General features: G+C 49.0%; 1 protein-coding gene across 1 annotated transcript in view; it reads right to left on the bottom strand.

Moving 5' to 3' along the window:
- The window catches only part of SLC25A43 (solute carrier family 25 member 43), an 18,882-nt gene extending 6,304 nt beyond the window's left edge, over window positions 1-12,578 (bottom strand). The window contains exons 1-2 of the mRNA XM_029930657.1: window positions 12,546-12,578; window positions 12,231-12,403 (exon numbers count right to left, since the gene is read on the bottom strand). Coding sequence (XP_029786517.1) covers window positions 12,231-12,365 — 135 coding nt within the window. The 5' untranslated portion in view covers window positions 12,366-12,403; window positions 12,546-12,578. The remainder of the gene's footprint in view (window positions 1-12,230; window positions 12,404-12,545) is intronic.
- Between the last annotated feature and the right edge of the window lie 10,087 nt (window positions 12,579-22,665).

Genomic DNA, 22,665 nt, shown 5'->3' with positions numbered 1-22,665 from the left:
AGTAGTCAGCTGCTGTTGGCTAAGAAGATGCATCCTGAGCTCCCTTCCCCCACTGACAGTTCCTTCTCTGTCTTCTTGGCTTGCCTTCTAAATGTTGGGGTATCCCCGGGCTCGAGCCCTAAGTGATTTCATCCAGTCTCCTGGCCTTAAATACCATCTAGGTGTTGAGGACTCCCAGATTCTATCTCCAGCCCTGACCACTGGGTTTAGAGATGCACTAACGTTAGGAAAAGAAGTTTCTATTGGGTGGTGAGGGCAAAAGTCTGGTGGGAATCACTGAAGAGAGATGTGAAGAGAAAGACTGGAGACATTGAGTACAGACAACTCTTCCAAGGAGGCCCCTTTCACACTGCACCCTAACCATGGCAGATTCACACATCTGATTTTCCCAGGGGGCTGTGCACTCTGTAAGGACTGGTCTTATTCGTTTCTGTGTCTCTGGTGCCTTAACCAGCAACTGACCCATGTCTAGTGCTCGGTGAAGGGCATGTTCAACAAATCCCTGAAATGCTCAGTACAGAAGTGGTCTGGAATTCTAAAAGCATTTTGACATAATGTTAGGCATGAATGATAAAAATGGTGGGTGGAAAAGCATACGCTATGATGATCCAGAATCTTGTTAGAAAATCAGGATCAAATTTCATATTGTTTCGTTTCTCTCCTTGCAGCACTGTGTAGATAGTCCTAGTTTACAAAGAAAGGACAGCGTGCAAGTAGAAAGTTTCACAGATGTAGCCCATAATAATAGTAGTCCTATTACTAATACATAGACATTTATTGGCTGCTTATGTGCCTGTTCCAGGTGAGGAAACTGAGGTTTGGGGACATGTTAAGTGATTGGATCAAGGTCATATGGCTAGTAAATAACACATCTAATTCTGTTTCCTGTTAGTTGTTTCGTGTTCTTTCTCCCAGAGACCGTAATTCCCGATGGCTGAGACCGTCTCGTACTCAGCTTCTCTTTCCTCTGTCCTCCACAAAACTCTGTAGAATGTACAAACATGTTACAGCCAGAGAAGGAGTGCTCAAAGTCAGCTTTACTCACTGAAACAAACTATGGAGAAGGTCACGCCTTGTGCATGCTCCCCCTCTCTCTCCCTCTCTTTCTCTGCCCCTTCCCCCGCTTGAGTGCTCTTTCTCTCTCTCTCTCTCAAAATAAAGAAACTTAAAAAAATAAATCTTTAAAAAATGATATTCCAGGGGCACCTGGGTGGCTCGATTGGTTAAGCATCTGACTCCTCTCTCTCTCCTCAAAATAAATAAATAAACATTAAATATTCTATTTTAGTGTATATGACTGAAAGTAGATTAACGAAGGACAGCCTAGTAGAGAAAATTTCCGGGCCCTGCAGTCACATACAGTGGAGCTGTTTTGGAAAAGCCTAAGAGGAGCACGAAGCTCACGTGTACGGGCTTTCTCGTCACACGGACCTGGATTCCAACCCTCCCTCCTCCAGTCACTAGCTGTGTGATCGCAAGAAAGTTCCTTAATTTCTCTGAACTCCAACTTCCTCATTTCAAAAATGGGGGGGATCATACCTTATGCTATTTATTTATTTATTTATTTTTATAGTTTATTTTGGGGGAAGACAGAGTGTGAGCAGGGGAGGGGCAGAGAGAGAGGGAGAATCGGCGCAGAGCTCAACAGGGCTCAAACCCACAAAGCTGTGAGATGGTGACCTGAGCCGAGATCAAGAGCCAGACGCTTAATGGACTGAGCCACCCAGGCGCCCTATGCTATTTATATGATTATTTTCCTTACTGAGCCCTGGGTTGTTAGTATAGTTATAATGCCATGCAAATTAATAAGGTTCCATAGTTCTTCATTTTATATGAAAGATTGTTGTATCATTCCTCATTAATCCAGCTGGATCAACCTTTTTTATTTTTAATGTTTCAAAAAGTTTACTTATTTATTTTGAGAGAGAGAGAAAGAGAGCGAGTCCCAGGAAGGCTCCACACTGCCGAACAGAGGCTGATGTAGGGCTTGAACCCACAAGCCATGAGATCATGACGTGAGCTGAAGTTGGACGCTTAACTGACTGAGCCACCCAGCCACCCCAAAGATTTTATTTTTAAGTCGTCTCTACATCCAGCATGGGGCTCAAACTCATAAGCCCGAGATCAAGATCGCACGCTCTACTGACTGAGCCAGCCAGGTGCCCCATTGAAGGAGGGATCATCGTTCTATGCTTTAACCATATAGAACGGGGAACCTCGGGGTTAGGCCTTCCTTTTGAGGTACAGTAAAAGTCCAGTACAGACCAGAGTATGAGAAACAGAACATGAAATGGACAAGCTTAGTCTCCCAGCCTGGAGTTTCAGGGACCAAAATGGTCAGGGGTCTTTGGTGAATGTATCCTGGATACCATTGCTGCTTGGCCTCCTTTCCTTCTCACCCGGCTGATAAAGACCTGTTGCTGGGGTGCCTGGGTGGCTCAGTCGGTTAAGCGTCCGACTGGGTGGGAGCATGGAGAACAGCAGTGGCCCCGAAGAGCCAAATTTAGTGTCACTGTGATGGGGCTTAGGGAAAGACTGTGAGAAGGCAGCTTTCAGAGGGCCGGGAGTATGTGGATTTGGGCAATGCTGGCCTCTAGGTAAATGCCCATCCAACTCACCCCACAAATGAATAATTACGTCTCCTACTGTCCCTGCTCACCATTATCTCTAGAGATCGAGGGTCCTTTGAGGTTTTGTGAGGCTAGCAAGCTCTTTTGTGTGTGTGTGGCAATCATAGAGAACACAGAAACACCTGGACAGGCTTTTATAGTTCGAATCAGGCCCCCGACGCCGGGCATAGATTCTGAAGAGATGCTTGTAGAACAATAAAAATAGCACCTCAGCTTTATTGAGTATCTGTCAGGCGCCCGACTCTGTATCTGCATTAACCCAATTCGGTGTTCTCTGCGGGTGTATGAGTCAGTCACGACACTTATCCCCATGTTTTACAGATGAGGACGATGAAGCTCAGAGAGGCTTATGCAAGTTCACAAAGGGGTAAGGGGCAGGAATGGCATCCAGAGCCCACACTCTTAATTTTTTTTAATATTTATTTTTGAGAGAGAGAGAGAAAGAGAAAGTGAGCAGGGGAGGGGCAGAGACAGAGGGAGACAGAGGATCCCCAGGGAGCTCTGTGCGGACAGCAGAGAGCCCAATGCGGGGCTCGAACTCTCAGACCATGAGATCATGACCTGAGCCACCAGGTGCCCCCCAAAAGCCCATACTCTTGACCACTTAGCGAGGCTTTAAGCTTTAAGAAGAACATAGCTGCTAAAAGCAAACAAGCAACAGCTCAGCGAGGGTGGGGTGGGGGGGGAAGGGAGTGACCCCCGGGGGTAACCTCCAGGGGGTGTGCGCCCCCGTTTCCAAGCTGGCTTTAGGCCAGCAGAGGGCCCACACGCTGTGGTCTTGAGCTCCTCCTGACAGCAGGGGCTGCGGTCTTTCCTGGGGAGTAGCTGGCCTTCTCTGGGGCCTCTCTTTCTCCCTCCCCTACCTCCTTCTTCACCCCTCTTGTGGAGACCAGGTAGGCGAGGCGGGGTAGTGCCTATCAAAGCTCTGTTACTGTCGAGCTGGAGCTCAGAGAAGCCTGCTTAGCACAGGGTGGCCATTTTGAGACCCAGACTTTATCTCTTGGAAGGAGTAAGCCAGCTCAGGGCAGAAGAAAAAGGCAGAGTGATTTTACAAGAGTGGAATTAGGCAGGCCCCTCCCTCCTCCTGCCTCTGCCTGCCTCTAGGGACAGGCTTGTTTCCATGACCAACAACTGCCATCCCTGAAGTATTTAGGGCACTCTACATCTTTTGGGAAAACACGGGGGAGAATTCTCCTTCCCCTACACCTCCACAATGATGCTCAAACAAAGCCACCTTGCCTAAGGGATGTCCGAACATCTACCTGGATCCGTAAAGTGTCCTATTTTGTTTTGTTTTGTTTTGTTTTGCAGACTGCCAAGGCAATGCTACTGATTTAGGCAGAAGTTAGTCCCCAAAGGGGGACTAACTCCAGAGTAAGCCAGCAGACAGCCAGGAGTTGGAAATGCAACAGAGGGGCGCCTGGGTGGCTCAGTCGGTTTAGTGTCCGGCTTCGGCTCAGGTCATGATCTTACGGTTCGTGGGTTCGAGCCTCGCATCGGGTTCTGTGCTGCCAGCTCAGAGCCTGGAGCCTGCTTCAGATTCTGTGTCTCCCTCTCTCTTTGTCCCTCCCCTGCTCATGCTCTGTCTCTCTGTCTCAAAAATAAATAAACTATATATATATATTTAAAAAAAAGAAAATGCAACAGAGTAAAGGCAATGGTCCCATCCTCTCCCATGACCTGAGAGCTTCAGAACTCAGCAGCGGTCATACTAGTGGACAGATAAGGTGGCTCTGCTGGGAATACAGAGCTTTGTTCTTGCTGGGAAGAGACGGAGGTCAACTAAGAAGTGTTGAACTAGGCAGAAAACCTGAAACCCTGTTCGCACTTCCTAGGAGCTCATGCCTACCCTCCCAGGGGCTCGGAGGGCCAGCGGGGCTTTCTTCCCGGTGCCTGCAAACAGCTGCGGTCAGTTTGTGGCCTGCCAGAGGCCCACGGCTGTTGAACACTCGACACTCCTCATGCTAATCTGCTGGCTTCAAGCCTTCCATTGTCAGGCTGCCAAGCGAGCCCTTGGGTAGCCTGGTTTTCTAAAGACTCTCCCCCACTTTTAACTTGAGTTAACCATTCCCTGGCCAAAGCCAAGCTCTTGTCTGTCCACTTCTGAGCCTAGACATTTTTTTTCCCCCAAACTGCTCTTGCCCTGAGACCGTGAGCTCCCAATTGCCAAAGTCAGTCTCCTCCCTCATCGTCTACTCCTGCCTCGGAGCGCAAGGGAACTGGAAGAAATGAACAGATTACCTGGTATCTAGGCGCAAGCCACCCCTCCCCCACTCCTTCCTGGAGGATAAAGCATGGGCCGGAGGAAGGGGAGACCGGTGTTCAATCCCAGCCCCATCACTTGCTGGCTGTGTGACTGCTGGGCAAGTAACGCACCCTCTCTGTACCCGCTTTCCTCAGTGAGAAAACAGGAATAGTAAGGGCACTTATTTCATAGGGTGGATAAAGAGGATGACATGGGATAATAAACTGCCTTGTCCATGTTGAATGGCCAGTAAACAGTAGTTCTTATCAGATTATAATTTACTAATCACAGGCAAGACTCTCCTTTCATTCCCTCCTCCTGACCAATTTTTGCCCCCACCCTTGCACCAGACGAAAGCCTCCCCATCACAAGAGAGCACAGATTTAGACCCCGTCCATTCGCCTCGGGCCACATTTCCTGAAATCGACAAACTACCAGACACCATGCAAAGCGGTAGGAGGTTGCAATGAAGAGGGGCTGGGCGTCAAAATGGCGTCAGGATGGTTTTACTTTGTCCTTTCAGCTTAGTCACCTGTCTTCTGATGTGAACAGCTGTTAGCGCTGCAATAGAGAAAACCTGACGGTCCAGGCAGGCAACAGAAGATGACTTGGAGCTCACCCCAGGGCCCTGAACTTCATTCATTTTTCAACAAGTATCAAGTGCCTGCCCCGTGAGGCTGTACGCTGTGGGGATATACAAATGTGTGAGAGCTCCTTCCCCAAGACAAAGAGTTTGCAGTCTCCAGAGGCTCAGGACCCAGAAGGTTCTAACACAAGGAGCCAGGAGAGAGCCGTAATGCAAGTTGAGCTATGGGGCCATTCAGAAGGGGGAGACTCCTGCCCTGGGAGGTGAGGAAGACTTGGGGAGGCAACTCTGATAGGACGGAGGCGCAGAGCAATGGTGTGGATGTGGAGAAGGTGGGGAGTGTAGAGAAACGCTAAGGAAATTCAACTGGCTGGCTCAGAGGACGCATATAGACTAATGGCGTCATTTAAAAGGGGTTACTGGGAGCTGGGGGGGGGGGCGGTGGCGCCTGGGTGGCTCAGCCGGTCGAGCGTCCGTCTTCAGCTCAGGTCATGATCTCATGGTTCGTGGGTTCAAGCCTCGCATCGGGCTCTGCTGTTAGTGCAGAACCTGTTTAGGATTCTCTGTCTCCCTCCCTCTCTCTACCCCTCCCCTGCTTGACTGCACTCTTTCTCTCTCAAAAATAAATAAACATTAAAGAAAAAGAGGGGGGTTACTCACCCACTAAGCTCTTGAAACAAATACCGATGCCTTCAGGGGTAGGGGTGAAAATGAAAACCTAAGTATCTGGAATTGGTTATTTTGGTAATTTTTTTTTTTTTACTTTTGAGAGAGAGAAAGAGAGAGGGGAGGGGCAGAGAGAGAGGGAGACACCGAATCCAAAGCAGGCTTTCAGCACAGAACCCAATGTGGGGCTCTCACAAACCATGAGATGGTGACCTGAGCCCAAGTTGGGCGCTTAACCGACTGAGCCACCCGGGTGCCCCAATATCTGAAATTGTTGATAGAGCACATTGTTAACTCTGCCCCTCCTGCCCCACGATCCCCTCCTCGTGGTGGTCTGGAACACACTCAGTGGCGTGTTCTACAAAGGCAGAACACCTGCCTCTATCCATCAAGATAGGATAGTTGCTTTGGGGTGGGAAAAGACAACTCATTTATTAAACAAAATCAACCGATATGTGCTACTGTGTGCTAGAAGGGACAGCCGCCAACGAGGCAAATCTCAGTTGAGCCTTTAAGGGGCAGGTAGATGGTCCAGGCAGAGGTGACAGGAATGTGAAATACATTTATTTATTCTTTAGGGGACTGGGGGGAGGGGACTAAGATCATTCTGACGGAACTGGAGGCTTGAATAGAGCAGAGATTATACAAAGGCAGGGTTTATTTAGCCCACGCAAGATTCAACAGTTTTTATTTGCCAATACTGAAACGTTGGGAGAGTTTTACATAAAAATCTGGATTTTAGTCTCCCTTAAGAAACTGGGCCCCCATTTCAAAATGGCATCCAAGCCTTGGAGAAGAGGAACTAGCCTTGGCCCCCACCGGCTTCCTTTATTCCTTCCAGCAACCCATATTGAGATGCTAATCACATTTTGTGAGCACAGAACAAGTTAGCTCTCCAAAATGCTTTGCAAGCCAAAAAACTGGAATGGCTCAGAATGTCTTTGAAAGCTGTCTTTAGTGGGTGAGTGTCTGTTATCTGGGTTTCCCTGGGTTTTTCCCCCCTCATGTCGCTTCCAAATTGCTGCTGGCATTTGATTTTGCAACAACTAATACAGAACCTCTGTGCAATGTGGGTGGCAAAGTGGGTAAAGGCAACATGCCAGGCCAAGGGGCTCAGCCTCAGATTTTGTTCTGTACGGGCAATAAAGAAGGACAAAACACGGGCAGATCTTAAGAAAATTAGTCTGGCAGGAGCCATGGGCTGGGCTGGAGGGACCGGAATGAGTAGTGACTCTGAAGACAAGCTACCTGTTTTTTTTTTTTTTTTTTTTTTTTTTTAGGGAGGGTGCACAAGTAAGCTAGGGGCAGAGAGAGAGAGAGAGAGAGAGAGAGAGAGAGAGAGAGAGAGAAAGAGAGAGAGAACAACCACAAGCAGGGGAGGGGCAGAGAGAGGAGGACAGACAATCTGAAGTGGGCTCTGTGCTGACAGCAGAGAGCCAGATGCAGGGCCTGAACTCAAGAACTGAACCGTGAGATCATGACCTGAGCCAAAGTCAGACGGTTAATCAAGTGAGCCACCCAGATGCCCCCAGACCTTGCAGGGACTCTGTTTTCTCATCTGGAAAATGGGCTTAATATGAACAGTACCCACCTCGTAGGGTCGTTGTTAAGGACTAAAAGAGATAATGAGCATGAAGTACTTTTAGCACAGTGCCTGCTACATTAGTGTTCGATGCTTATGATCATTTTTAGATTTAATCCTGGAGACCACTTAGGGGATTTACTGCCATAGCCTGGGGGAGGGGAAGAGGAAGCATGAAAGCCAAGTCTGGGATTCCAGCCTGGGTGACTGGGGAGGGGTGGTGGCATTGAAATGGAATGCCCTGGGCAGAAAGTTGCCGGAGAAGGAGAGGCGGTTTGATACAGATTACGTTAGAGGTGACAGTGTACAGGTGACAGCCAGATGACCACGCGCAGCGGGAGTGTGGGTCAGGGCTGAACATGTGGGGTTGGGCGTGAGACACCAGGAGGAGAGGGCTGCGCCCAGAGGGGAGAGGGGACAGACCAAGTGACGGCATGCCCGTTTTGGTGCCCGCAGCCCGGGGTGTTAAGCATCTCGGGCGGGTTCAGCGTCTCTGTTTGAACAGCCCGAGGCTTCTCTTCGCTCAGGGACCGTGTGTATTTTGCTTGGTCAGCTGTGCCACTCGGATACCACCTTTGTCCTTCACTTTATGTACTTTCAGTTCAAATGCTGACCTGGCTCAATCCCGCTTGCCTTGGTGAGCCTTGACGGGGTCAAAGTCCCCTGGGGCACGGAGCAACAGGCGGGCAGTCGGTTTTATATTTGATGAAATGGAGACACCTAACATGGGCCACAGGGGAGGGTGTCAGAGTTTCTGGCCTGGGGGGGACGCGACACCAAGCTTGTGCCTGGTGCCTCCCACGTGACCCTCTCAGAGGGCCCAGCAGGTTCCAAGCTCCCACGTTTTCAGCTGCTCCCTGGAGTTTCAGGGCAGCTGGCCTCCCTCTCTCTTCCACATGCACCTGTCCAGAGACCCCTTTGCTCAGGACTCCGTCCTTGGTCCTTATTAGGGGCCCACAGATTAATCAGACTGCCTAGTCTCCGTCAATATCTTCCCTGTTCCACTCGTTCTCCCAATACACTACGTGCTCCTGAAATACACCTTTCAGGCCCATGTTCGGGGCCACGTGTGGGAGAGACTGAAGATGAAAAGTACAGGCTGTGCCTCCAAGACCTTGGGCCACGATGTACTGAAGGGTGGCGAAGGCAATTTCAGGCAGCACCCCATGCGGGGGGCACCTCATTACATGGGTGCACTGGGCTGCCCCACCCTCCTCCCCGTCAGAAACCACTGCATCAAAACATGCACACACACAATTTATTTACCTCGCCGTTCTCTAGCATGGCAGCCACGAGCCAGGGCAAGAAACAGAGAAAGGAATGAGTGGAAGCATGGTGAAGGAAGGGCTCAGCTGGTTAAACAAGACTCCTGATTGTTCTCATTCATGTTCGAGAGAGTTCCAACCTGATGGGGCATTAGATGGGCAGATTGCGTGTATACGCGCGCACATGTGTATGGCCAAAAGCATATTGGGAGAATGAGACATTCAGATAAAGTGGCCAGTCAGTGTGGGAGTTGAGAAAATTCCCCGGCCAGCTGGTTATCTAACAGACACCTGCCGTTGATTTGCTTCCTGACGGGCAGCTCGAGGAGGAAAGCCAGGGAATACAACTATTACCATTAAGTGTGCTCAGTTCAGGGCAGCAAAGTCCCCTTGCTATAAATTCCAGTGGCAGAACTTGCCGGCTCCCGCGGAGCGGAGGGATCGCGTACCTTGCCAGAAAAAACCCGCCGCAACAGAGTTTCGGGTTAGCCTGTGGTTTCTAGGCCCATTGCCCCCCAGACTGAAGGTTCATTTCAAGCAGGGATTAGGACGTTGTTAACTGGACCGAGATCACTACCTGCAAGCCTAATAGGCTCAGCTGCTTAGCAGTGCGCCACTTGCTGCGGCGACATCTAATGGCCAGAGGAGGCAATGCATGCTTTCATTGAACAGGACTGCGGGTCCGTCTTGGGAGTTAATTTTTTTTTTTAAGTAGGGTGGACCAGGTGTTACTATGTTTATTAACGCCTGTAAAATAAAACTTTGACCGCCACCCTAAGAATTCACTTCGTACAGCTTTGGATGATATTTATGATGTTATTCATAATTGGATGCTGATCATACTTTATGAAAACCATGCAATTACCTCTCTGGGATTTTTTTTTTTTTAAATAACCATCATGACTTTGCGTTTATTTTAAAGCTTCTTGTTGAAGCTCTATCTGGCATCAAGAAGGCTTCTGTACCAGGGTAAAAATGATCAAGTTTACCCCTGAATATCTACTTGTAGTGCATCTCACCCTGACTTACAGTAGAGCATTGCCGTAAAAAAAATTTTTTTTCAAAAGTGACAGTAATTACTGCTGATGACTGTTGAGGAGACGAATAACTCTTCTGGGGTGCAAAGTTCATTACGAGTCTTTACATAAAACAATAAAAATAAAAATAATTTTATAATCAACAAAATAAAAAATTAATAAACTTAAAAAAAAGGAGGTGCCTGGGTGGTCAGTCGGTCAAGCATCTGACTCTTGGTTTCGGCTCAGGTCGTGATTTCTTAGTTCGTCAGTTCAAGCTTCCACATAAGGCTCCTCTATGTCAGTGTGGAGCCTGCTTAGGATTCTCCCTCCCTGTCTTTCTGGCCCCCCATAAACAGACTTAGAAAAACAAAAGAGCCGTACAATTCTTTTTATCTTAAGTCAATTTGTAGGAATAGAGTTGAAGGGTGTCATCACACATGTGAGAAACACACAAGCATTTTCACTGTAATGTTATCCCCCTGAAAAATTACAAATAGCCTAAATATTTAAAAACTGAGAAACTGCTATTTATGGCCCAATGGAGGCTGAGACTGAATTGTGCAGCCTCAGACCAAGGAGCGCATGGGGTGGCCAGAGGTTGGGGGGGACAAGGAAGGATCCATCCCTGCAGCCTTCAAATGGGGCATGGCCCTGGCATCAACCTGATATTAAAAGTCTAGCCTCCAGAACGTTGCAAGAATAAATCATTGTTAAAAAAAATATATCTACGGCACATCCATATGGTGGAATATTATGTGAAAATTTAAAAAGGTGTTCTCAGTAGTTGATGGTCTGGGGCAATATCCATTATATATAATAAGTGAAAAAAGGATATTAATTTTTCTATATGGTAGGGACACAAGTTTGTAAAAAAAACCCCAATTTTCCATATAGATGTATTATATACATTTATGCACACACAACATAAACATGCACACACACATACATGTGCACACATGCAGAAAAACTATTAATCATTATAGTGCATAGATGCTGTGTTTATAGGTAATTATTGTTTTCTTTTTTATACTTTTCTGTATTTCCCAAACTTTCTCTTTTATTCTTAAGTTTATTTATTTTGCGAGAGCGAGAGCGAGAGCGAGAGCGAGAGCGAGAGAGAGAGAGAGAGAGAGAGAGAGAGAGGGAGGGAGGTGCAGAGAGCGAGAGAATTCCAAAGGAGGCTCCCGCATGGACAGTGCCCCCATGGCAGGGCTCGAACTCACAAACCATGAGATCAGGACCTGAGCCAAAGTTGGATGCTTAACCGACTGAGCCATCCAGGAGCCCCTCCCAAATTTTCTATAATCCATGTGTGTTACTTTTTTTTTATTATTGTGGTAAAACATATGTAACATAAAACCATTTTATTTTTTTAATATTTCTTTTTGAGAGAGAGAGAGAGAGAGAGAGACAGGGTGAGCAGGGTAGTGGCAGAGAGAGAGGAAGACACAGAATCTGAAGCAGGCTCCAGGCTCTGAGCTGTCAGCACAGAGCCCGACGTGGGGCTCAAACCCATGAACCACAAGATCATAACCTGAGTAGAAGCTGGACGCTTAACCGAAGGAGCCACACAGTTGCCCCAAAACTGACCATTTTCAAGGCGTATGTGCAGTACTTTTAAAATTAGGAATACTGGTTTTTGTGAATGGACATATGTACCAAGCAGGCTGTAACCTTACATCCCCATTATAATTACAACAATGTGACCACTACTTATTTGTTTGGACAAAGGACAGAAAAAGATACAACCCAGACAGATGATTGGGGCAGCTCTGACAGCGCGGGGCCTGCTTGGGATTCTCTCTTTCTCTCTCTGACCCCACCCCCCAACTCTGCGCTTTCTCTCTCTCTCAAATAAACTTAAAGTAAACTAAACTAAACTAAGATTCAACTGAATTGTTATCGGTAGTTCCTGGCTGATTTGGGTTCTTTCCATTCTCCCTGATTGAGGCAGCTTTGAGGAAGAGAGGAAAGAAAAGTGGGCCTCATCCGGAGGCTTTACGACAGACCTACAGAAGAAGAGAACGGGAACGGGGGGGGGGGGGGGGGGGGGTGGCCTGACTCAGGCCACTAGCCCTGAGGTTAGCAGCAGAAATGCATGTGTGTGGGGGTCATGACACGAGCTCCCCGGAAAGCCAGCACCATTCAGGGTCAGTGTTCTTTGCAGCCATTACCACCTGCCCCGCAAACACGCCAAGGCACCCCTCGTTCGCGACGACCCCCCCATTACCCCTCACCTGCATCTTTCTCTTCACTGTGTCGAAAGGAAAGGAGAGGGTCTGGGTTACTGCAGCGGCGAGGCAGACATTGGCAAAGTTCTGGAGGAGAGAGAACCGATCTCGGGGTCCCTTCCAGATTTTCTCCAGGTTCATATAAACGAGAAGGGAGCCAGCAGAGAACGGGAGAGCACCTGCAAAACAAGGGCAGAGGGAGGCTGCTTCTGTCTGTGACAGCACCAGCTTGAGAACATAAATGCCCGTGGGGAAGCGGCAGGGGGTGGGGGGGGGGTAAGTAAACAGCACCGGCCCTGGGCTTGTTAGAATCCCTCTCACCAGGGGCGCCTGGATGGCTCAGTCCATTAAGTGTCCGACTTCAGCTCTGGTCATGATCTCACAGTTGGTGGGTTTGAGCCCCGCGTTGGGCTCTGTGCTGACAGCTCAGAGCCTGGAGCCTGCTTCAGATTCTGTCTGTCTGTCTCTCTCTCTCAAAAATGAACATTAGAAAAAAATTTAAAAAATACGTAAATAAGATCCCTCTCCCTAGAGCAGCAGGAAGGAACTTTTCTTGGGTGATGGCAATGTGCTCCATTTTGATAGGTTTTGTGCAATTTGTCAAAACGCATCAAGCAGTTCACTGAAGGTTTGCGTCGTTCGCTGTAGGTAAATTTTATGCTACGAAGAACCACAAATGAATATTGAGCTCTAGATGATGATTATGCAATGTTGAACGGTTGAGAGGCGAAGTGGCTCGTTGTTTGGAAATTCCATGGAAATCATCAAAAATTATGGAAGATGGACTGATGCATGGCCAGAGGGATGGACAGCTATATGACAAAGCAAAAGTGTTAACTGTCATATCCGGGTGGTTGGGTATGTGGGTGTTTCCAATTCTTTTAACTTTTCTGAGTATTAGAAATTTTAAAAAATAAAATCTTGGGGGGAAAATCGCTCCCATAAAGAAAAAGTCAGTGAGTGGCACTTAATCAGGTTTTGGAAGTGGCTAAGAGGGACTGATCTCTAGCTGAGAAGGAAACGTTCCATGAAAAGTGGCCAGTGAGGCAGCCGTGGTGAGGGAGGGCACGTGACCTTGCCTTTGGGAATGACATGGCCATATCAGGGCCCAGGGGGCACCCTACCACCTGCGGCTTCCTTATCTTTCTAGGAAAAGATGGAGTAGGTAGTGTAGTAGGTAGCCCTTTCAAGAAACTTCCAGAAACTTTGGGAGCTATCTCAAGTTTACAGAGGTACTAATTTTCTCCCTCAAAAATGAGACTTAAGAGAGGGGATAGCATCAGTGGGGTTGCTTGTCTTTAGGAAAATGCAATAATATTGATTCAATAAACATATATTAAACATGAAGTACCAACCCCCCATTTACCTTCACTCAGAAAATATTTGTGAACTTTACATCATATGCTGGGCCCTATGCCAGGTGCTGGGAATACAAAGAGGAGTAAACACAAAGAGGAGTGGGCTAATTCCTGGAGATTCTCGCCATCTAGTGGAGGAGACCGGCAGCGGATATGTCTGGGGCGAGGGGGGTAGGGGGGGGAATAAACAAAGTGCTTTAGGCACAGGAGGATGGAGGGATTTCCTTTGCCTAGGGGAATCAGGCAGGATTTCCCAAAAGAGAGAAAGTTTCCCACTGGGTCTTGAGGATTGAGTAGGAGTTTGCCAGACATCGCGAGAGTGGACGGGCAGTCCAGGTGGAGGGAACAGCAGGTACAGAGGGAGTGGTGTTTCCAGAAAACGGCAGGTTTTTCCGTGGAGTGTGAGTGCAGGTGGAGGCGTGGCAGGAGAGGGGGCGGGATGGGTCCTGGGGGGTGGGGCTGTCAGGTCTGAGGGATCCGATGGTGTGCATAAGGAATTTGGGCTTTCCCCTGTAGCTCAGGAGTCAGTGAAGGCTTAATTAATTTATTGGGGGGGGGGAATTCACAAGTGAGCAAAGGGCAGAGAGAGAGAGAGCAGGGCTCACCCGAAGTGGGGCTCGAGCTCACCTGACGCGGGCCTCAAACCCACGAACTGTGAGATGGTGACCTGAGCCGAAGTCAGATGACCCACAACTGAGCCACCCAGGGAGCACCCCCTCAGTGAAGGCTCTACAGGAAGACAGGGGCACGAGGGTGGTGGAACAGCCCCCTGCAGCTCAGGCAGGTCACCACGCCCTGGCAGCGGCAGACAGGGTGAGGAGCACCGGGGCAGGCAAGAGAGACCCAGGACTGGGAGCAGGTGGGAACGTCTTGTTCAAGTCTGCTGGAAGGATGAGGATGACTGCGGGGTGGGTGCATGGATGGAGGGGGGCAACAGACTGAGAGTGAGAGTGACAGCATGTGGGGACTGAAGCCACTGAAGAGAGGAGAGGAGCTGAGGCGGTTGTAAGTTTCCTCTCCCTTGGACCGCTGCGGGCATGGCTGCGGCCCCACTCCTGAGGGAGCCCGGGAGGAGCAGGTGTGAGGGCCATCAGGTTTAGTGTTGAGTTGGATGCGCCAAGGAACCAGCAGGTGAAGGTGCCCAATAGGAGGTATTCATCCTGCTGTGGGGTGTGGTAGCGGTCAGTGGTTAAGACAGGGGGCTCTGGGGGGTCTGGGTGGCTCAGTCAGTTAAGCAACTGACTTCAGCTCAGGTCATGATCTCACGGTTCGTGGGTTCGAGCTCTGCGTTGGGCTCTGTACTGACAGCTCAGAGCCTGGAGCCTGCTTCTGATTCTGTGTCTCCCTCTCTCTCTGCCCCTCCCCTGCTCACTCTCTGTCTCTGTCTTTAGAAAATAAAAATAAAGACAAAAAAAAAAAAAGAGACAGGTGCTCTGGGGTTATGTGGCTAGGTTCTTCCACTTTCTATCTATACGGTTCTGGGCAAGTCACTTAGTTTCCCGGAGCATCTATTTCTTTGTCTGTAAACTGAAGCTGAAACGAGAAACGGTACACAAAGCATTCCTCACAGTGCCAGGCGGGTAGCAAGCGCCAGGAGATGTTAATGGCTGTGATTACAGAGGTGAGGCTGGGGGGTCATTCAAATCTCATGATGCTTGTTTAAGCCACTAGCTTAGCCGAGGCCACCTGGGGAGGGTATGGAGGGTGGGAAGAAAGGTAAGGAAGGAGCCCCAGGGGAGAGCATGAAATGAGCCCGAGAGGGAGGGAAGACCCCCCAGGAGATGGTAGGGTCCTGGAAGCCAAGCTTCCAGAAGAAGGGGTGGCCAGTCCCATCAAATGCTGCAATGGTCGTGTCCGCACACATGTGCACGCCGAGACCCCTCCCCCGGGGGTGACAGGCCGCAGGTTGGAGTGGGGTGGATGGCTGTGGAATAGAATGAAGCTAACTGGCTCTATACGGATTGAATCCATGTGACCTCAACCCCAAAACACTGCATTTAACTGATTACAAACAAAGGCGTACGGTACATTCATATATATCAAAGAACACAGCCTTCTCCTGGACACGGTGAAAAGTTCCATCTTACCTAGAACAGTAAGGGAAACCCCTCGATAAAGGGCTAGGAACCCTTCCTGTTTGTAAACAGTAGAGAAAGCATGGGCGATGCCTCTGTAAGATGGTTCCAGCAGGTTCTGCACGGTCAGCCGGGTTTTGATGAGGTCTGTAGGGTAGGTCACAATGGTGGAAACCATACCCGCGAGACTCCCGGCCATGATAGAGCTCCACTGGGAAATATGGCCCAGGTCATCCGTGAACAGCACGACAAACCTAGGAGACAAAAGGATGGGGGGAAGCCTAAGAGAATCAGCTATGGATTGTGCTAGAGTGCTCACTACTACTCCTTGCAAGGTCTCCCAGCATTTGGAAAGGTTTTCCAAAGTGAAAATTTACTATACTAATGTATTAGGATTAATGAGGAGTGCATTCAATTCTACTATATTTATAGGATCCTAGTTACAAGGAGATACCCAGCCCCCTTCTTTTTTCTTTTTAATTTTAATGTTTATTTTGAGAAAGAAAGAGAGACAGAGAGAGAGCAAGAGAGCACAAACAGGGGAGGGGCAGAGAGAAGGGGACACACAGAATCCGAAGCAGTCTCCAGGCTCTGAGCTGTCAGCCCAGAGCCTGATGCAGGGCTCGAAATCATGAACAGCAAGATCATGACCTGAACTGAAGTCGGCCACCTAACTGACGGAGCCACCCAGGTGCCCCTCTTTTGTACTTCTATACTGTCCTTCGTGCTGTGACTTGTGGGTGGTGGGCACATGGGAACTCTTGTATGTGTATCTTAATGGAGTAAAAAATGGCTTTGGTGGACTTTTCCAAATGCAAACCAGAAAGCCAGTGTTACAGTCTCTCTCTTTATGTATTTATTATTTATTTTTTAAGCTTATTTATTTATTTTGAGAGAGAGAAAGACAGCAGGAGGAGAGAGAATCCCAAGCAGGCTCTGTGCTGATAGCATGCAAGGCTTGAACCCACGAACTGCGAGATCACGACCCAAGCTGAAACCAAGACTCAGACACTCAACCAATGGAGCCACCCAGGACCCCCTGGTATGATCCCCCCTTTTTAGAAGCAGAGCGTCCCTGGTCATGAGGGCTACCTCGGCAGAAGTTGTTATAAAGGGACTTTCGCCCAGTCCCCATTCCCTGGCCAGGAAACAAAGGAATTTTACTCCTTGCTGATGAGGACAAAATCAAAAAGGGCTTGGAACCCAGGAAAAGTAGTATTTTTTGCCAGAGAATGGGTAGGGGAGAGGGAGAGAAATAGCAAGGGTTTGACTAAAAGGAAAGTGAACGAGGCTGGGCTAAAATAAAAGAATTGTATCTTTTTAACGATGAGGGCACACTCAGTTCTTTGGCTTTTTTAAAAAAATTTTTACTAAAATTTTTTTAATTAATTTTTTTGAGAGAGAGAGAGGGAGAGAGAGAGAGAGAGAGAGAGAGAGAGAGAGAGAGAGAGAGAGAGAGAGAGAGAGAGAGAGAGAGAGAGAGAGAGAGAGAGAGAGAGAGACAGACAGTGCAAGCAGGGGAGGGTCAGAGAGAGAGAGACACAGAATCCAAAGACAGGCTGCAGGCTCTGAGCTAGCTATCAGCACAGAGCCTGATGCGGGGCTCGAACCCACGAACCTTGAGATCATGACCTGAGCCGAAGCCGGACGCTCAACTAACCGAGTCATCCAGGCATCCCAGTTCTTTGGCTTTTAAATCTCCAGGGAAGAGGCGTGATCAATAAGTGGGTATTCAGGTTGAAATCATTTAAGGGGTTCTAGGAAACCTTCCTTTGCTCCCAAGTAAACACTCATCGATTAACAGCGTCTCCTTCAGGGGGAGCCTGGGTGGCTCAGTTGGCTAAGCATCTGACTCTTGGTCTCGGCTCAGGTCATGATCTCACAGTTTGTGAGACGGAGCCCCCTGTGTGGGGCTCCTCGCTGACAGCGCAGAGCCCCTTTCAGATTCTCTCTCTCCCTCGATCTTTGCCCCTCCCCTGCTTGCGCGTGGTCTCTTTCTCTTAAAAAAAGAGTGTTTTTTTAAGCATCTCCTTCAAGCTGTAGGAAAGTCTTAACTTCTTCATTCTTCTCAACCTGCCTTAACTGCACTAATTGAAAATGTCATAAAAAAGAAAAGAAAAGAAACAGTCATGAAACAGCTATGTTTGAAAGATACAGGGGCGCCTGGGTGGCTCAGTCGGTTAAGCTTCTGACTTCATCTCAGGTCATGATCTCGTGGTTTGAGGGTTTGAGCCCCATGCCGGGCTCTGTGCTGACAGCTCAGAGCCTGGAGCCTGCTTCGGATTCTGTGTCGCCCCTTCTCTCTGCCCCTCCCCAGCTCATGTTCTGTCTCTCAATAATAAAAATAAATGTTAAAAAATTAAAAAAATAAAGAAAGATGCAGTAACGAAAGCAGGCATTCGCCAGTGGGCCATTGGCCTGTTTCACTGCGTGCACACTTCCTTGTTCCTCCCCCCCCTTTTCTTTTCCTCCCCTGGCTACAGGTTGGAGGGGAGCCTGATCAGGGGCAGGGGGGACAGAAGAAATGGAAATGCTTGACTGGAGGGGTGGGTGGCCTACAGCAAGCTGGAACAATCTAGACAAAGGTGGGAGTTGGAAATGCCAAAAGAGACTCGATTCCCCATCCCACTTGGCAGAAGCAGTGACCCAGAGGGGCAACAGGAGAAGAATAGGCCCTTGGTACACAGAATGATTTGATGGACTAGGAATCGGAACGCTGTCTTAGATCAGTTTGGTTTATAAAGGAGGGTCTTAATATCAAATCTCCAAAATGAAAAAGACCCAGGGGAAGTCCTTTCTTCTCAGACTCTCACCTTCTGAACGGGCAATGACCACCAATCCTTCCCCTTAGACTTGTAGAGTCAAGCCAGGCGACCCTGATAAGGCCATCTAGGACATCATCTTGAGCTCTTGTCTGATGGCCTGGGGCAGCTCTCTGCTCCCCTCCTCCTGCTGGCCTCCCGCACAGGCACAGAAGCTTTCCCCAGAGAGACTGGATAAGCTGGTGGACGGCAGTGACCCTCGCCTTTCAGCCACAATGATATTTCACACACCTTGGACATATGTAGGTAGAGCTTCAACCTAACGCACCTTAGCAGCCAAACACAAACTCGTAAAGTAGTTATACCATACTCAAGTGGTGGTGGTGATGAACGGTTTTGGTGTTGCAGGGACCCGGATCAATGTTTATACAGCTGGACCAGGAGTTGTGGAGTCAAGTTGGATGGCAATCTACTATTCCATGTATTTGAAAGCCACCTACTGTGTTATGTACCATTTATTGCAAGGACCTAGCTCCTGATAGACTCATAATAGATCTCTGATCCAAGTGAGTAGATGGATGACGGTGGGCAGAGCCCTGGACTAGGGAGCCAGAAGACCCAGTTTCAAGCTCCAACTCTGCCAGTAACTCTATTTGGGGCCAAGTCAATTAACCACTCCATTTCCTGAACATTCTGGGTGTTTATGCTTTGTTCAAACCCATGATCATAGGCTATACCATTACCTTCCGCCAACGGTTTTCACAAACTCATGGCCAGGAAAGAGGAGAGATGAGTCAGTATAATGATGGACCAAAGGTACCATCTTTATGTAGGAAGGACGGAGCCATGATTAAGCAACCACGTTGCTTTCTATCCCCAGCCATTCACTGAAACACTTCCTTTTAGTTTCCAGAAAGAAAATAATCACCCAGGAAAAATAATCAGCAAACGCAACCTGGGTAACTCTCTCTTTCTTCCTCTCCCCGTCGCTAGCCTGTCTCAGGTACCCTCAGAGGTTACACAAACTAGTGCGACAGGTCCCTAAGTGGTCCCACCACCAGGTGACAGTAATTCCCGACCAGCTGCTTTCAACATCATGTACACCACCACCTCCTCAAAAGTCTCCCACAGCTAACCTTGGCTGTGTGGAAAGAAGTCCAGACTTCTTAACCCGGCCCTCTGAGATCTCAGTCCAACCTGCTTTTCTGGCTGTACCTCCCATTACTGCCGTCAACCCACCCCGTGTTCCAGCCATGCTGCGTGCCTCCCCGCCTCCGTGCCTTTGCTCTTGACATTACCTGCAATCTCCTCCCCATCGTGTGAATTTCTTTTTATTTTTATTTTCTTTATGATTTTATTTTTAAGGAATCTGTACACCCAACACGGGGTTCAAACTCTCAATCCCGAAATCAAGAGTTGCATGCTCTACTGACTGCGCCAGCCAGGCGTCCCAGAAGTGTGAATGCCTACACTGGTGCGCAGGGACCACGCCCTTTTCCTCTCTGCGTGGTCCCAGCATTTCGCACACAGTGGGTATTTAATGCAGCCTGGCTCAATTAATGGCCAATGAACGCACAGAGAAAGACAGCATGACGTAAGAGAGTAATAGATCTGGAGGCGGAAAGTGAGGTGACGGGGCTCTCAGCCCTATCACTGAGGAGAGGTGTGGCCAGTCTGAGCCCGATTCTGCATCTGTAAAATGGGCATATTTCCCACCTATGGACCTTACAGGCAGGAGGCAGGAATTGTAGAAATCCAATCATCTGTACATATACACGCACACACAATGGGTCACTGTGCAGAGGTGATGGATATATTGATTAGCTTGATCGTGGTGATCATTTCACAATGTCCATCAAAGCATCAAGTTGTACACCTACATATATACACTTTTAATAGGTCAATATCTCAATGGGGCTGTTAAAAAAAATCCAATGATGTATATGTTCTAGTTGTGCCGAGCCCAAGGGCAGACCTCCCCGAGACGGGCAGCGATGGTGTGCAGATTATTTTTAGCTAGAAGGAAGCAACGCCCAAGACTTAGGTAGAATCGTTGGATGTTCCCCTCAACTGCCTAAAAAGCATTTAGATAGAGGACCTGCTCCAGGAAGAGAGTGATCACCATAAATAACTACATTATAATATGAACTAGGGGTGGAATTTAGCCAAGTCTGTTAAAATTCCTAAGTCCCAGGGGCACTTGGGAGGCTCAGTCGGTTAAGCTTCTGACTTCAGCTCACGTCATGATCTCACCATTCATGGGTTGGAGACCCGTGTCGGGCTCTGTGCTGACAGCTCAGAGCCTGGAGCCTGCTTCAGATTCTCTCTCTCTCTCTGCCTCTCCCCCATTTGTGTTCTGTCTCTCAAAAATAAATAAATGTTTAAATAATTAAAAAAATTCCTGAGTCCCGCTCTTTCTGAGCAGTCCAGCAAACACTTGTTTACCAAACATTTTACTCTTAGTCTCAGACCCCTACACCTCTTCTCCTTAGTTCGGAATGACATCTCTACCTCATTTTGCTGGTCTTGGTAATCTCGTGTGTTCGTGGATACCCTGGACGTATGAAATTAAGTTTGGTTTTCTCCCTTTAAATCTGTCTCATGTCAACTTAATTCTTAGTCCAGCTAGAAGAACCTCGGACAGAGGAAAAGCCCTTCCTCTCCTACAGTGGTTCCCAGAGCAGCCACAATACTTAGAACCAGCCTTTAAAGTTGTCCCGCCCCCTTCTCCTAGGTATACATTCCCAAACAAGCTTTCCATATCGCTTTGTGGAGAATGGAGGGAAGTAGGAAGGACTGGAGTCCTTAAAACTCAGATAATTGGCTGGCTCAGTCAGTTGAGCGGCTGACTTCGGCTCAGGTCCTGATCTCCCTGATCCTGAGTTCGAGTCCTGGGTTGGGCTCTGCACTGACAGCGGGGAGCCTGTTTGGGATTTTCTCCCCCGCCCCTTGCACACTGTCTAGGGGTAAAAAACAAAACAAACAAACAAAAAACCAGAAACAAAAAAACCCCCAGAGAACTGTTTACAGACACTAGCTTTCCTCCCCAGGGGAAGAGAAGGTGATTTCTCCAAAGCCTAGGTCATGCACGCTTGGCTCAGAGACTCAGTTAAAGGACGATCCCATCGCTCTTGTCAGCTGCTAGGTGAGCCCTGCAGCCCAGGCCTCCCAGAAAAAAGGCAAGAATCCTGGCTGTTCGTCTCTGAGGCTTGAAGTATGTGGGCAAGACTGTGAGCTGTTTGTTTAATTCAGAGCCAAGGCCTGTCTTCGGAGTTGGCATGGTGCCCATTGAATGAGGAACACGGGGACCATCCCTCCAGAAGTACAGAAACATCCCCTCTTCCTGAAATTCTACGAGGACCATTCCATTCTTTTAGGCTAGTTTTCAATCGAAATGCAAATATCTCTGAGCTCAGAGGGAGCTTTGAAGACTCATCTGGTATTTACGTGTTTAGATAAGTTTCTTTAAGAAGCAACTACTGGGGATGCCTGGATGGCTCAGTGGGTTAACCCTCTGACTTGGGCTCAGGTCACGATCTCACAGCTCCTGAGTTTGAGCCCCACCTCTGGCCTTGTGCAGACATGCCTAGCAGCCTAGAGCCTGCTTCACATTGTGTCTCCTCCGGCTCTCCCTAGCCCCCCCTCCTCTCTCTCTCTCTCTCTCTCTCTCAAAAATTAACACTTAAAAAGTTTTTTTTTAAGCAGCTGTTGGGAGAAGGTGAAAAAAAAAAGCACCAATGAGGAGGCCAGTGGGCATAGGGTGGGGTGAGACAGCCCGTTAAGGGGCCGGTTTGCAGCCTCTATTGGCCTCTGAATGGGGGTGGGGGGCGGAGCAGAAATCTGTGGCCTTTGGTGGCACCTCCCCGTGCCAAGCACTCCTGCCGGCTTTGCTCATCACAGCACCGCCGCGCACACACCCCTCCCACAGCGTCTGTCTCCCCTGCGGCAGCCAAGGCGAACTTTCCAAGTTAGTGGACGGTGGGAATGGTTAGAAGCCATCTCTCTGGAGAGGTCTTCACTCCTTCCCCCCGAATCTCCTTTTGCCCCATTCCACGTCCTCGCCCGCCCGACACCGGTGGGCCTCTCCGGGCCAGGGCCGCGCCCCCACAAAACGGCACCCGGCGGGGCAGGGAGCCCCCAGAGTGCGCCCCGGGGGCCGCGTCCCGGCCACACTGCCCCGAGGGACTCGCACGCGACCCGGAAGGAGGCTGCGGCCATCCGCGGGGTCCCGGGGCTCGGGCCCCCC

This window comes from Suricata suricatta, chromosome X (genome assembly GCF_006229205.1).
Source record: "Suricata suricatta isolate VVHF042 chromosome X, meerkat_22Aug2017_6uvM2_HiC, whole genome shotgun sequence".
NCBI lineage: Eukaryota > Metazoa > Chordata > Mammalia > Carnivora > Herpestidae > Suricata > Suricata suricatta.
The sequence above is the reverse complement of the archived record's forward strand: the minus strand, read 5'-3'. Positions and strand labels throughout refer to the sequence as shown.